The sequence below is a fragment of the Phoenix dactylifera genome, chromosome 4 (genome assembly GCF_051530095.1).
Source record: "Phoenix dactylifera cultivar Ajwa chromosome 4, Ajwa_hap1_PhDact_Kaust_v1.1, whole genome shotgun sequence".
In the NCBI taxonomy this organism is placed as follows: Eukaryota; Viridiplantae; Streptophyta; class Magnoliopsida; order Arecales; family Arecaceae; genus Phoenix; species Phoenix dactylifera.
The window spans coordinates 51,855,304-51,868,385 of record NC_143193.1 but is presented as its reverse complement, the minus strand read 5'-3'; the positions used below and the strand labels follow the sequence as shown (position 1 = coordinate 51,868,385).

At 38.2% G+C, this 13,082-nt stretch overlaps 2 protein-coding genes across 7 annotated transcripts; one reads left to right on the top strand and one right to left on the bottom strand.

Annotated features, from left to right (window-relative positions):
- Positions 1–685: 685 nt before the first annotated feature.
- Positions 686–7,124, top strand: FBP7 (F-box protein 7). Of its 4 annotated transcripts, none has more exons than XM_008783270.5 (11): positions 686–807; positions 1,910–1,996; positions 2,256–2,290; positions 3,380–3,496; positions 3,577–3,673; positions 4,476–4,549; positions 4,740–4,793; positions 4,882–4,983; positions 5,130–5,188; positions 5,353–5,560; positions 6,749–7,124. In XM_008783270.5, exons 1-11 carry the CDS (start codon positions 798–800, stop codon positions 6,806–6,808), a joined length of 903 nt encoding a protein of 300 aa, XP_008781492.1. In that variant the 5' UTR covers positions 686–797; the 3' UTR covers positions 6,809–7,124. The 4 variants fall into 4 exon arrangements, with proteins under 4 accessions (XP_008781492.1, XP_008781490.1, XP_088576623.1 ...); XM_008783268.5 differs by having other exon boundaries at positions 2,240–2,352; XM_088720497.1 differs by having other exon boundaries at positions 754–807; positions 2,240–2,290.
- A 2,526-nt stretch (positions 7,125–9,650) lies between these two features.
- On the bottom strand, positions 9,651–12,551 carry LOC103701269 (acetyltransferase At1g77540). 3 transcript variants are annotated; one of them, XM_008783275.6, is made up of 3 exons: positions 12,110–12,550; positions 11,492–11,555; positions 9,651–9,792 (listed from the first exon to the last, which is right to left on the bottom strand). In XM_008783275.6, coding segments are annotated over exons 1-3 (363 nt in total). In that variant the 5' UTR covers positions 12,407–12,550; the 3' UTR covers positions 9,651–9,790. The 3 variants fall into 3 exon arrangements, with proteins under 3 accessions (XP_008781497.2, XP_008781496.2, XP_008781498.4); XM_008783274.6 differs by having other exon boundaries at positions 9,664–9,795; XM_008783276.6 differs by lacking the exon at positions 9,651–9,792 and adding an exon at positions 11,300–11,399 and having other exon boundaries at positions 12,110–12,551.
- Positions 12,552–13,082: the final 531 nt, after the last annotated feature.

The following is a 13,082-nucleotide window of genomic DNA, read 5'->3' as shown; positions in this document are numbered from 1 at the left end:
TGTTTTTCTGAAAGTAAGTAATGAGTGAGCATCTTCTCTAATTTGTAGTTGAATTGGGGAAGTCCAACTTGCCAATCACGGTCGCTTGTGTATTGCATGATGAGCATCATTGGGAGGGATTTGTTTGGTTTCACATGGCTTATATCTTGTGTACCTTGTAAGGCCCTCTCAATCATGGTTACTGTGCAACACATGAACGGTTGTGATTGATAAATTACACCTCTCTATTTCAAAATTTAACTAGAGCTGATTGATAAATTACACCTCTCTATTTCAAAGTTTAACTAGAGCAGATCCAAATATACAAGCAATTGGTGAAGGACTAGTGGATTCACCCCAAAATCCAACACAAATTTTGTAATTGGAGCCCAAACGGACCAGAACTATGAATTAGGTCAGGTTGGGCTCGCCTACACCAACAATTCAATAATTTTTAGGCCAAAAACAAACCAAGAGAACTTGTCCCGGCAAGGCCGAAATTAGACAAATTGGACGGTTCAGATCAGAAGTTCGTACTAAAATCTACGGGGGTGATCCGGCGGGAAGATGATTCTAGACTGCTAGCTGGGACCCGGAAGTCCCAAACCCCGGGAAGATTCGCTCATCATCTGGTAGACATCACAGCCGTCCGTGTGGAAACGAACCGTTAGGATTTGGATTGGTGGGGCGGGGGTTCTCTTTTTGTTGGTCTTCTGCTTTCGCAACGGCCTGCGATTTGTCGAGGTTTTCTCCAACTCGTTTCTTCTATCCGCCCTCGCGGTAGAAACTTGAAAGAAATCCATCGATCTCTTATTCCAATGGCTTCAGGTAGCATCTCTTCTTACGAATTCTTCCCTATTTTGGTTTATTTCTGAACACTACAGACTAATTCCTTCGTAATTGTTGAGAAATTTTGGGATTTTCTGGGCATTTCGATCTCTCAAAAAGATGGGATCTTTGTTCCTTATTTAAGCTGTTGCATGACTCTGCGGGTGAAAAAGGAGATAAAGTTTGGGACTTCTCGATTGGTGCATGCGGATTGTATGGTTTTGAGTGTGGGTTTCTGGTAAAGATGGGATTTTTCGCATGAATTTGTACAAATCGTGGTTGTAATCCATGTTATAATCCATTTGTCGATGTATTGTTAACCAATTACTTCTTGGTCGAGAATATTTGGATTATCATGTGGTTTCGAGCTTTAATTGTTTCAGTTGACACAAATTATGGTTTTCTTTGCATTTACTCCAAGCTTTTTATGCTTTTTTTTTTTTGTCATTTCCCTTCTCTCTCACTATCTTGAATTTAGGAATATGTGGATCTGTAATATGGGGATATTGGCATTAGTATGTGCATGCGATGGTTCAGCGTAAAGAAAGATGGATTTACCCATCAAATAGCTAATTTGATAAGTTTTTAGATTTTTCATACTTTTTTTTATCAGGGTTCAAGTCTAAATTTGCTTGTTTATAGATGCTTAGAACATTGCTCTTCTTTGGTTCAACTGAATGGAGTAAACTTCCCTATCTAAGGAAAAGGTTGTCTATGTCACTTGTACTTTTTTCCTGAAAGAAAAACAACGATTTTTTGTAAAACTATTTTTTTATGAACTTTCAAACAAAGAAAACTGGGAAACACCTAAGAGATTAGAATGCATTTTTTGAGGTTTCGTTGATCGGAGAACAAGGCTTTCAGGCATAATTGTTAGAGATAATCTACTAAGAAATTTCAGTCCTCGGTTAACACCAGCAGTGCCAGTCCCAAGCCTAGATTTAAAAGAGTGGAGGTTGACATTTAGTTGATAGCTGATAAAAAATGAAGCTCAAACTGTTAAATATTGATTGTTGATGCACCATTTGTGCATAATTATTTACTGCTTTGGTTGTTATCTGATAGTTGCCATGCTTATGTCATTGTTAATGCATTTATGCAGACATCTCCATATCAGTTCCTTCAGAACTTAGCTCATTCTCCCGTTTGAGAACTGTGCAGTTCCTTGGAACAGAAAGACCTTGGCTGAGTAAGTCTGCAGTACCTATATGTTGAGACTAATGGTTATTTACCTGTGCAGATGCTCCTTTCTTCTCCTTTTACACTGATGCAATATGTATATAATTTGTTCAATAAATGATTGCAATTGCAGTCTTCTTTATTAGTTTATTGTTTACTAGATCTTGGATAATTCATGAAATCCAATGTCTCTTTATAAATTTTTTGGATGTTTCTTAATTTATTTGTTACTTATTCTTGGTTTTCTGATTAGATCTATATGGGATTAGGGTTCGGCCTGTTGCACCGTTTGGAAGTGTCAGTGGTAAGCCTTTTTCTGATCCAGCCCTTATACATCGCTGTTTGCCGGATGAGTTGCTCTTTGAGGTATTGTTTAATGCTCCGCACAATCATGTATTTTGTCTAAAAGAAAGATATCAAAGTACTCTCTATATGCTGTACGGATTTGGAAATTTATGCAATAAATATGTTTCATCTGCATAACATGAGTATATTTAGGAGGACTACAATATACTTTTAAAGCATGTAGCTCCATGCAAATTTTCATTTTGCCCAAGTTTTACATAGACTCCATGGCTTCTACTAGTGTTTTTTTTTTTTTTTTGGTGATAAAGTTGTTTGGTTGTAGCTCTTACATTTGTTTGATATCTACATTCTACTGTAAATCAAGAGGATTTAACACTTAAGAAGTGGAAATTACATTATTGGGTTGTGTACATTAGATGTTGGGGGGTGGGGGTACCATCTTGGTTCAAGTGAATGCATCTGAGTTAACAAGCAGGTCGGGTTCGAGAAAAAGAATTTGGTCAGTTCAAGCTGTAGTATGTGCATTATAGTCAAAAAGGGCAATTGATTATAAGAATTACTGATATGAGTTGATATGGTACTCTGCTTGAAGTAGTTGTCTTTTTTTCCCCCTTAAAGAAGCGCAGTTGGATGTCCACCTCCAGGGTTCAAATTTTGGACCTCTCCCGTATGGAGAGGGATGCCAAACAGCTTAGCTAGGTCTGCTTGTCTTATGGCTGCCTTAACATATTCTTCACTGCAAAATGTTGCATGAGAATGTTTCTTTTGGGTCACTGTCAATAAACTACATATAATGTTAAAATGTTTAATTTTTGATTCAGCAAGTTCCCATACTTTATTCATAGCACTGTGGTACGACCCTGAATTGGGTCCATTTTTATGGAGTGATGCCCTATGTGCCATGATTTTGATATGGTATATTTGATGTTCAATGTGCTACTTTTATCCACTATTTACTTTTTCCACAACTATATGAGTTGGTGTATCTTTTTGCTTATGAGATCAAGCTCCCATATCTCAGCAATATACTGAGTACTGATTGCATCCACTGATAACAATTGTGTAATGACATGACTTATCATAACAGGTTTTTGCACGAACGAGTCCTTACACTTTAGGAAGGGCAGCATGTGTCTGCCGCAAATGGAGATATACTATCCGTAATCCCAGTTTATGGCGCACTGTGTGCCTAAAAACTTGGCAGGTACTTATATTCCTGTTAAAACAAAATTTATTTTTTATTTGCAACAACATCAACTGAAACATATAAACCTGCTTATGAAGATGTCTGGAGCAGAAACAAACTACAAGATTGTCCAGTCTATGTATGAGGGTTCTTGGAGGAAAATGTGGGTTCGAAGGCCAAGGATTCGCAGTGATGGTAAATACGCACTAAGCACCATTTGATGTGCTCGAGACAAAGTCCTCACAGTGACTTTCTGATTGTTTCCATTCAAAAACTTCTTTGGCTTAGGGTACTTGTTTTCATATGGTTAACTGGTTCATCACAATTTTACATCTGTCTGAATCTGCTGACTTCATAGATAATGAATGCATTCTTCATTGGCCACCCAGTTACATAATAGTTGTTCCTTTTTATCTTTATGATTTAACATCTGTTACTATTCTGGTAAATCAGTTATTTTTCTAACACTAAGTAGTGATGAATAGAAGGAACATTGCCTTTCCCCACATTGGTGCCCCTTAACAAAGGCCAACCTTTTGCTCGAAAACCCCTTTCTCTTTCATTTTATCTTCGGTGGATCCAGTTGATTAAGTCGTTGTGTCCGTCGATACCCACCTGCTCGGAGTGCGGGTAAGGGCTCACCTGACATCGTCTGTTATCTGAATGTTCATGAACAAAGACTGTATGAGTACCAAGCACTAGAGGGATGCTCATATGATCACATTTTTCACCAAGACTAGAAAAGTAAAACAAAAAAGAAATTTTACTTAAAATAAAAGTACTAATCTCATTTAACATAGATCTGTGTATACTCTTTTTCCTTTTAAAAAAAAGGGATCCTGCAACATTAAGTACTTCATATTTATTTTATCTCTTCATGATTCTGCAGTCTGTAAAATTAAGCTTCCCTCAATTATGGTCTATTGTTGGGCATACCTTTATAGTGGCATGAAAAGGAGAAAAAAAAAACTGACTTCAACCTTTCTCATTTTATCAGGCCTTTATGTGAGTAGGAATACTTACATTCGTACTGGAGTTGCAGAGTGGAAAGTTACAAATCCTGTCCATGTGGTATGATATGTTTTTATGGCTTTATCATCATAATTGTCTACAGGCAGTTTACAATGTAATTTACATGTCAGATGGTTATTGACTAAGAGAAAACAAATCCTTATATTGGGAATGTGGGTTATTCATTTTCTCTTCGAGTTGGCCCTATTCTTTTAGGCTCTGATCTATAACTACCTCTTCTGCTTTGCAGGTCTGCTACTATCGTTACTTGAGATTTTATCCAAGTGGAAAGTTCCTCTACAAGGTTGTAATCATGAACTGGTGAAAGTGGTCAGTAGAAGTTTGTTTCTTTATGATATATTGTTCTGACAGTTATTATTTTATACTACCAGGTTTCTTCTCAAAGAGTAAAGGAGGTGGCAAAATGCATGAATTTCCGTGCATCTAAGGCAGACTCTGTTTTCAAGGGTGATTACACATTAACTGAAGACCATGTCTGTATTCGAAAGCCTTAAAACTCTCTCTCCAAATACATGCTTCGAAAAGTCTATCACATTGACAGTGCTAGATAAATTCTTTGTTTTCAGGAAGCTAAAAAGTTTTTGACTCGTTTATGCATATCTTGTTTCATTTGTTGTAGCTTGAAGCTGCGCTGTTGTACCCAGGCTCACGTCATACTCTTTTAAGGATGCTCCTAAGGTATTCCGTTAATAATACTGCTCATTATGGTACCTTCTAGTATCATTAGCTTTAAGGTGCACAGCTGAAGCTTCAGTGCACCTATTTGCATCAACTGATAAAATTGTTATGCCACTTACATGGATGCAGTTCTAAGTTCTTTTTAAACTGGTGGCTTTTTGCAGGCTTAGAGGTACTACAATTGGGGCAAACAATCGTCTGGACCTTTTAAAACTTCTTACAACTGGTGTAAATGAAAGTGAAATAAGAAATCAGGAAGACATGCTTGGAGTTGTAGAAGGCTGGCAGGAGGATGAGACGCATAACCCTGATGTGCCTGCTATTTCCCATAGAAGGGGTTTGACACCCTTTGTATTTGTTCCATTTGAGGAGGTATGTGACTTTCTAGCAAATTCTGTACTATTAGTGAAATAGTCACTAGAGTTAGTCGCTCTTTAATTCTAGTTTGTACAGTCTCCTTTCTGTGTACTATTCTTTTTGTACTTTTCTTTCTGAGCATGTTAAAAAGTTCAGCTGATGAACTTCATTGATTATTTGAGAACCCTAGGAAAGCAGTATTTTTTTTTTAATTTTTTGTGTATAAGAAATCATTTCCACCTTTTGTAAGCATCTGGTTATATGAAAGTTAATACACTTAACAAAATAGGTATATCTTGTAATGGGTCTCTCTGATGATTTCAATTTGTTGCTTAACCTTATTTTAGATCTGGGGCAATGCACATCTCAAATATGCACTTTATGGCACCAGGCAAGTTCATTATTGGGCTTTGCTAGCTTTGCATGCTGGTTGGCTAATCCCTTACGGCATCTTCTACAGCAGCTGACTTTGTTATTAGTTGCGCCACTAAAAAAATTTATATACATCATTAGAATGAATGTATGTTCGCTCTGAGTTCACTTCTGATTTGAATTTCTTTAGAGGTTTGAATTCATTTCAACAGACAAGTTTGCCTTCCTTGTTGAGGCATTCTTCATTTTGTTATTCTTGGCTTTGAGAGCATTTTCAGCCCTTTGAAACAAGTGGTTTCTTTAAAATTTGAGTTTCAGGAGTGAAGCTCTCAAGCAAGTGGTGCTTTTATTGTTTGTTGTTATGAAATTTTGTGTTTCACCACCTTCTGCTGTAATTCTGTCTAGTTTGACCAGAGAGGTTATCCTCTGTTGTCAAATAATTGGTTAGACTATTTTGAAGCATAGAACTGCTTCAAATAGGATATCAAATGAACAACTATGAATAGACAAAATACATTCAGTGCTTTATGTAAGGTAGTTTGACCTACATACAAAGTGAAACAAGCAATATTGGCAAAGTACGCAAACTATCCGAGGATATAAGCGCAAGCATACATTGAAATGTATGTATGGGTTAAATGGGTGAAGTTGGCACACAGATGTCTGAAAAACATATAATAACCTGTTTTGGATGGAGAACAAATAATTTATTCCCTTATTATTATTATTATTATTATTATTATTATTATTATTTTATTTTATTTTATTTTATTTTACTTCATTCTTGTGGATACAATGGAATAACAAGCATATTTTTTGGACATGTTACAGGTGGAAACATCAGTTCTAAATCTTCCTGTGGACAAGATGGATTACTTTGTTCCTGGCTGATACTGAAGTGCTTGGTGTCTTGTGTAAATATATACAGGCTTGTTCTGTTTTCATCGGTATCTACACCATACATTGTCATCCTTGTCAAGAACTTTGTTTTCTCTCTTCAAGGAACCTCGATCATGGAAGCTATGTTCTTCCGATGACATGCAGCCCCTGCAAGATAACAGGGTATTCCACCTGGACATGTATTCTTCTTGTTTTGGTATTAGAACCATCTAGCTTTATTTTTAATCCACCTATTTGGACAAGTTGTTAAGGGTACAATGTAAAGCTCTCATAGCTATATTGATCAACTTTGGATGCTTGCAGGATCCATGGTTCTCTTGTTTATTAAGAGATTCTGTTCTTTTTTACTTTCTTAAGCTTGTGCTGTATGATAGAGGTTGCAATTGCTGGCACACTTCAGTCATGCTGTGCTTTCAATCCATTTGTTTTAGGGAAACCTATTTGGTTGTAGGGAACAACTTCAAAATCAGTGCAACAGTGGGGAGCTAGAGAAAAGGGGAAACTCCCCTTCCAAACTAATAACAGTATTATCAAGTTCAGGATCAAAATTAGAGCTCCAAAGAAATTCTGATTCTGTTGTCCCCATTGAATCTCTCACCAGCCAATCTGCAGTCCGGTTTCCGGCAAATGAAATGAGTTGATTGGAACCAGAAGAAGGGAAGCGCTCGTCATTATGGAGTCAACCATGCAACACATCAGCAGAGCAGTGATATTGGAAGCTTCGAAGAAACAGAATTAACCCCATGAAACATGTTACTAATGCATTGTTATTAGGTGTTGCAAAGGTATTTCACGCATTCTTCAGTATGCCATTTGCTTCATGCAACCACAGGTCGTTCTTGCCATATTCCAAGGACAAGATTCAGGCGGTGAAATGAACTGTATTATGGTGAAATGAACTTTATTATAGCTTTTGGTTCCTATCAACTCAGATCATTGATTTTGCCACATAGGGAAGAATGTATCGTAATCATGCCATTATTTTACTTTTGAGAGGAAGAACCACGCTCATATTAGCGGAGAGGAGAAAACTAGGAGTAGGTTTTATTCATATAGGTATTTTATAAAATAATTTTTTTGGAAGGAATTTTAAAATTAGAAAGTAAGTATTAGTTAGGTCTTTTCCTGAGATTCACTAAGATACAGCCTTCCCATTCACAATCAAAGCAAATATCTTAAAAGATCTATGGATATATAGGGGGGAGAGAGAGAGAGAGAGAGAGAGAGAGAGAGAGAGAGAGAGAGCATATGCTACCATAATCTCTCCGTATTAATGAACTTTCTTTCATGAGAGAGAATCAAGATTAACAAGATCTTGTACAAGATTATTCTTTTGTAATTAGGAGAAGAACCTAATCTCATCTCGCCCTTCAGTAGATCCTGATTTTATCTCAAGGGGAAGAACCAAGACTTGTGGATTTCAGGAAAGAACCAGGATTGGATACTGATGACCAGGGTTCATGCATATCGATCTTCTTAAAATTACAAAGTAAAGTAATTACTGGCTAGATCCTTTCCCTGGATTCACTAGCGTGTGAAGATCTATATGAAGACCAACCACCCATCATGAGGCAAAGGCACTCTCATCACATCAAATCCTTGTTGTCAGCCACTTCCATGGTCGATGGTTCTCACCCTGCTCATCTATCTAAAATTCTCTTTATAGCCGAGTTCCAATCTCCATAAAACACGCTAGGTCTTTGGAAGAGGACAATCTCCAGGAATCATCACTACCTAGAGTCTTGCCCAACTGAAGAAGCCCTCAAGATTTCATCAACAGCTTGGAGCCATCCCCTCCTTTCATCTATTATAGTTGATCCTACATTTCTACATTCTGGTGAATGATTTCAAGCATGCGAATGCCAGCTCCAATGTCACTACTAGGTTTCCCTTCCTCTCCATAGCATCAGTCAAAGCTGATTTCATATGAACTTCTGACTTGGAAAAATCATCATTTAGTTCAATTAATTATTATTATTATTCTTGCGAAGCTCATTGATTCATAATGACCTGAGGAAATGCTTATTTGTGTGTTTGTCAATCCATCTTGTAGTTTTATTATACTTGTAGTCACCTGACAGGCAGCATGGGAAAGGTACAAGCAAGGCTTTTCTCTCCATCTTGTATCCAATTAATTGAACACCATCATGTAGCTTCTCTATCTTCACACTTTGCTCCTCTTCCTTTCCCTCTGGGTTCATTTGCTAAGAGATTTCCTTTTTCTTCCGTTCCTTATTTGATGGGTGAGTTGGGATCAAATATGAAAGACTGATAGCATCCCTTAAAGGTGCTAACATTCACCATGGAGGGTCTACGAAGCTGCGATGGTGCTCTATGTGGGGCACTCAATTCAGTTCATGGAACATCCATCCTGACATTCATCCCTCACTTTCTTCTCATCCTCCTTTTTTCAACACTTGACATGAGAGGCAAAATGGTGATGGATGAATGCAAGGATGGGATCTTCTCATCTTCATGGAGAAAGCACAACAGAGATCAGCAGGAGAACTGGGACATATGCAGACCTAAAGAACGGAGGAGCAATTACATCAATGGATATATCATAAGGCATCCGATGCACTGAATATGAGATTCAGATGACCAAAGTTAGTCCAATCCAAAGCATTGGTCACCTCAGGCACTGAAGGAGGAGATCCAGAGTAATGGAATCTTCCTGAGTCCTGATCATCCTTTTTCAATTTGTTGTCCACTACATTATCCAGTAATGACCGTTCAAGCTGGAACAGGTCATATTTGCTCATGAGTTATGATATAAATTCTCTTCCAAGTTTTGCAATGTGAAGGGTGGTTAGACTTGCACTGAGCCTGCAACAGCAGGAGGTCATGCAACTTGTTGATTGGTTTCTGAGGTTTGGATGTTGGTGGGAGTCACTTCAGGAGTATTGGAGGCAGGAGCAGAGAATTTGCATGGTTTGCTACTTGTTTCAACCTTCAGCCTTGTTATCACAAAGTTCCTGCTACACAATGTGCCTAAATATTAGGGCCATCAATAAAGGAATGCTAAATGCTCATGTGCAATGCAATTGTTGAATAGAGTCACCTCGCCTAGGTCCCTTTAGGTGCTCAGTAGTATCTAAGTGCCACAGCCACAGTAGATGTAACTATAAAACAACCACAGTTTCATCTTGCTAACAAGACATGAAAGAGAGGTTCTTCCTGAGATGAACCTAAATTTGCATCATGAGAGTTCCATGCTATAAGAACCGCATTTCGTATGTGGGCATCTAAAGCACTGATCTTTTAAAGAAATCCAAGTTAAAAACTGAAACTGAAACCTAATTTTTCCTCTAACATCTAGCTTGCTGGTAATAAACACTCGATACGAACATATGAAATGTTTCCTTGACAAAAGTTCCTTTTTCTTGGAGGGAGGGGCCAAGGCACTTAATGGTTTTTGTTTTCTTTTTGTTTTCTTTTTTTTTTCTGGAAGAAAAAGGGCTCTAACTAACAGACAACCTAGTTAAGCATCAAATAAGACACTTCTCAGCCCATGTTTTAAGGCTGAATATGCCACCAATATGTTGTGAATGATACACATGCCATACACTTTATCAAAGGATTGGTTTACTGTACAGAAGTTCCGGCCATACAATTTATCTGGTCTCCAGTTGAGTGAGGTTTGCTAGAAAAATCAGACAGAAAAATGGCTATCATCTTTCCATCCATTACTGACCCAGATTTCACAATTAAAGCAAATCTCTCAAAAGGCCTATAAATACGTGAGAGGCGAGGAATCTATACTGATAGAATCTTGAGCATTGATGAAATTTATTCTGAGAGAAATAATGTAGGCCCCCAACATATTATATGGGATTCATCTTTTATGAAAAAGAGAAGAACCCAGCCCTGTCTAAACCTGTATAAGATCTAAATTTACTTTAAGTGAAAGAATTGATTCTAAAGCATGGTGGGGAGAAGAACCAAGACACATAATCATGGCAACAAGGTTTTTAAAAAGTGCAATTTTTAGGCGCAAGTGAAAATATTGTCATCAAACTAATGAAACTTAAACTATACATAATTTCAAATTCCATTTGAAACCAATTTTATATATACTAACATCATTTTTTTTTTAAAAAAAAAGCATTCTTTTTTTAGAGTAATAAAAAAGAAACCCATTTAATTTGAGCAAAAATGTCATTTGGCCAGCTTATAGAGCAATTTTACCAAGTTCAGTTTAATACAAAAAGTAATTTTGCCAGGAGGAATCTTGTCTTTCAAAATGCACAACCATGCAAACTGAAGGAAATTAAGATCATCACAACTTCTCTTTATTTTGAAAGCCTTGGTCCGATTAAGCTAATACATCAACTCCATAAAAACTTCAACCATCTTCAGTATATTTGTTGGTTGCACCAGAAAGTTTGGAGTGCTTCATATTCAGAGAACCAGCATATACAAAAACTCTATTTTATGTTCCACAAGAAAACACAAGAACTTCCAAGCATATGACTGGAAATATAAATACAAAAGGAACTCATTCACTAAGATTAAATGGTTCATTCAAAAGCTGGGGATATATTGTCCCTGAATAGGCTCAGAAGTGAATGCAAACAATCACCTGATTATAAGAACATAAGATAACAAACATGTTTTACTAACATACAACATTTATTCCAGAGAGCTGAAAGCACATTGTAGAATTTCACATACATGACTTTCTCTCCTCCTTGTATACAAGTGAGTTCCACAAAGGGTTTCGAGGAAGAAACGTGTCCTGCCGAGCAGATAAACACCAATCAGTATGTGCCAGTTCCCACAGCAATTAAAATTTCAACTATGAACAGAAGCACAAGTAGAAGCCCTTGGCCCCGAAAGCCAACAATTTTGTAGCCAAAAAAAAAAAAGATTCTTTTTTTACTGTGTAACTTGAGTAATCCATGCATACCAAGCGCCTACTTGTATTCAGAGTTTAATTTGGTTTTGTTCCGAAGGTGATATGTATATCAGAACCTAGATGAACTCATCTGCTTTGTTTTGGATGATCCATAAGATTGGAGGAATTAAATCAATTTAACCTAACTGCTTTGTTTTGGATGATCCACTAAATTTGAGGGACTAATTCATATTTTTCCAATCATAATTTAACCTAACTGCTCAAAAAAGAAAACTTCGAGGTTTTAGATATCATAATCAAGATAGAACCATAACAAAAACCGAATCGATATTCAAAATTCAACAGAAAGGAGTTCTAAGAACGGCCATAAACTGTTCGAGAGGAGGTCTAAGTAAAGCTTTTATGCGTGTGGGTGAGAGAGAGGGAGAGATTACGGAGACATAGGAGCAGGTGGGGATGACGATCATGGAATTGCGCTGGGCGTGGGTGAAGGCGGCGACGCAGAGGTGGCCGGCCAGGCCCAACCCCCGCTTCCTCCTGGGCACGTAGGTGTGGACCATGTCCATCGCCGTCTTCTTCTTCTCCTTGGCTTGGCCTCCTTCAACGGCGAGGACCGTGACGTCTCGGAGGTGGTACTGGAGGAAGGCCTGCTTGTCCTCCGTCTCGAACCTCCCGTCCTTCTCGTTCCGCACGATCGCCGGCGGAGCCGCCGCCTCTGCCGTCCCCACCATCGTCGCTCGCCTTCAATCGAAGCTTGGACCCGGTATGGGCCGGCCGGCGACTAAATGCGTCTTTGGGCCCGAATCGGACGGACCGTTTCACCCGATGACCGGACCCGATTGGAGAGCCTGCGTATCACGCACGCCATTGCTCTCAAGGAAATAATTTCGCCACCTTATCATCGGCCCAGAAATCGCACTGCTGCGGACCACTCTCATCAAGGGAAAAATATTGGGTGGAAAATAGCGATTTGTAATCACTTTTTTTTTTCTTTTGGCACGACGGGGATCGCATACTACGTGTGTAGCCCACAAAATTAGAAAAAAGTATAGAATGCAAAGGAGAAGGGATAGATGTGTGGTTCTCCCAAATAAAACTTCCTGTGGATGTATGTGTAGACCGATGAGAGGCGCATCCCACTAGCTGCATGTCTCCAGGCCTCCACTCCCACGCTCTTCACCCGCTCCCGATATCACTTTTCACCCTGGTTGAAAAGACTTCTTCAAACTGATGGACACAATCTGTGATCAATTTAACATTTATCGAGTCACTTTGTGCCAAGAAGAGAGGAGCAGAAAGAGACACACAGACGGATTGAATTTTATATATGTATATATATATATATATATATATATATATATAATATTTGGGATAGATGCAGTGAATAACAAGACACATCAGCCCCAC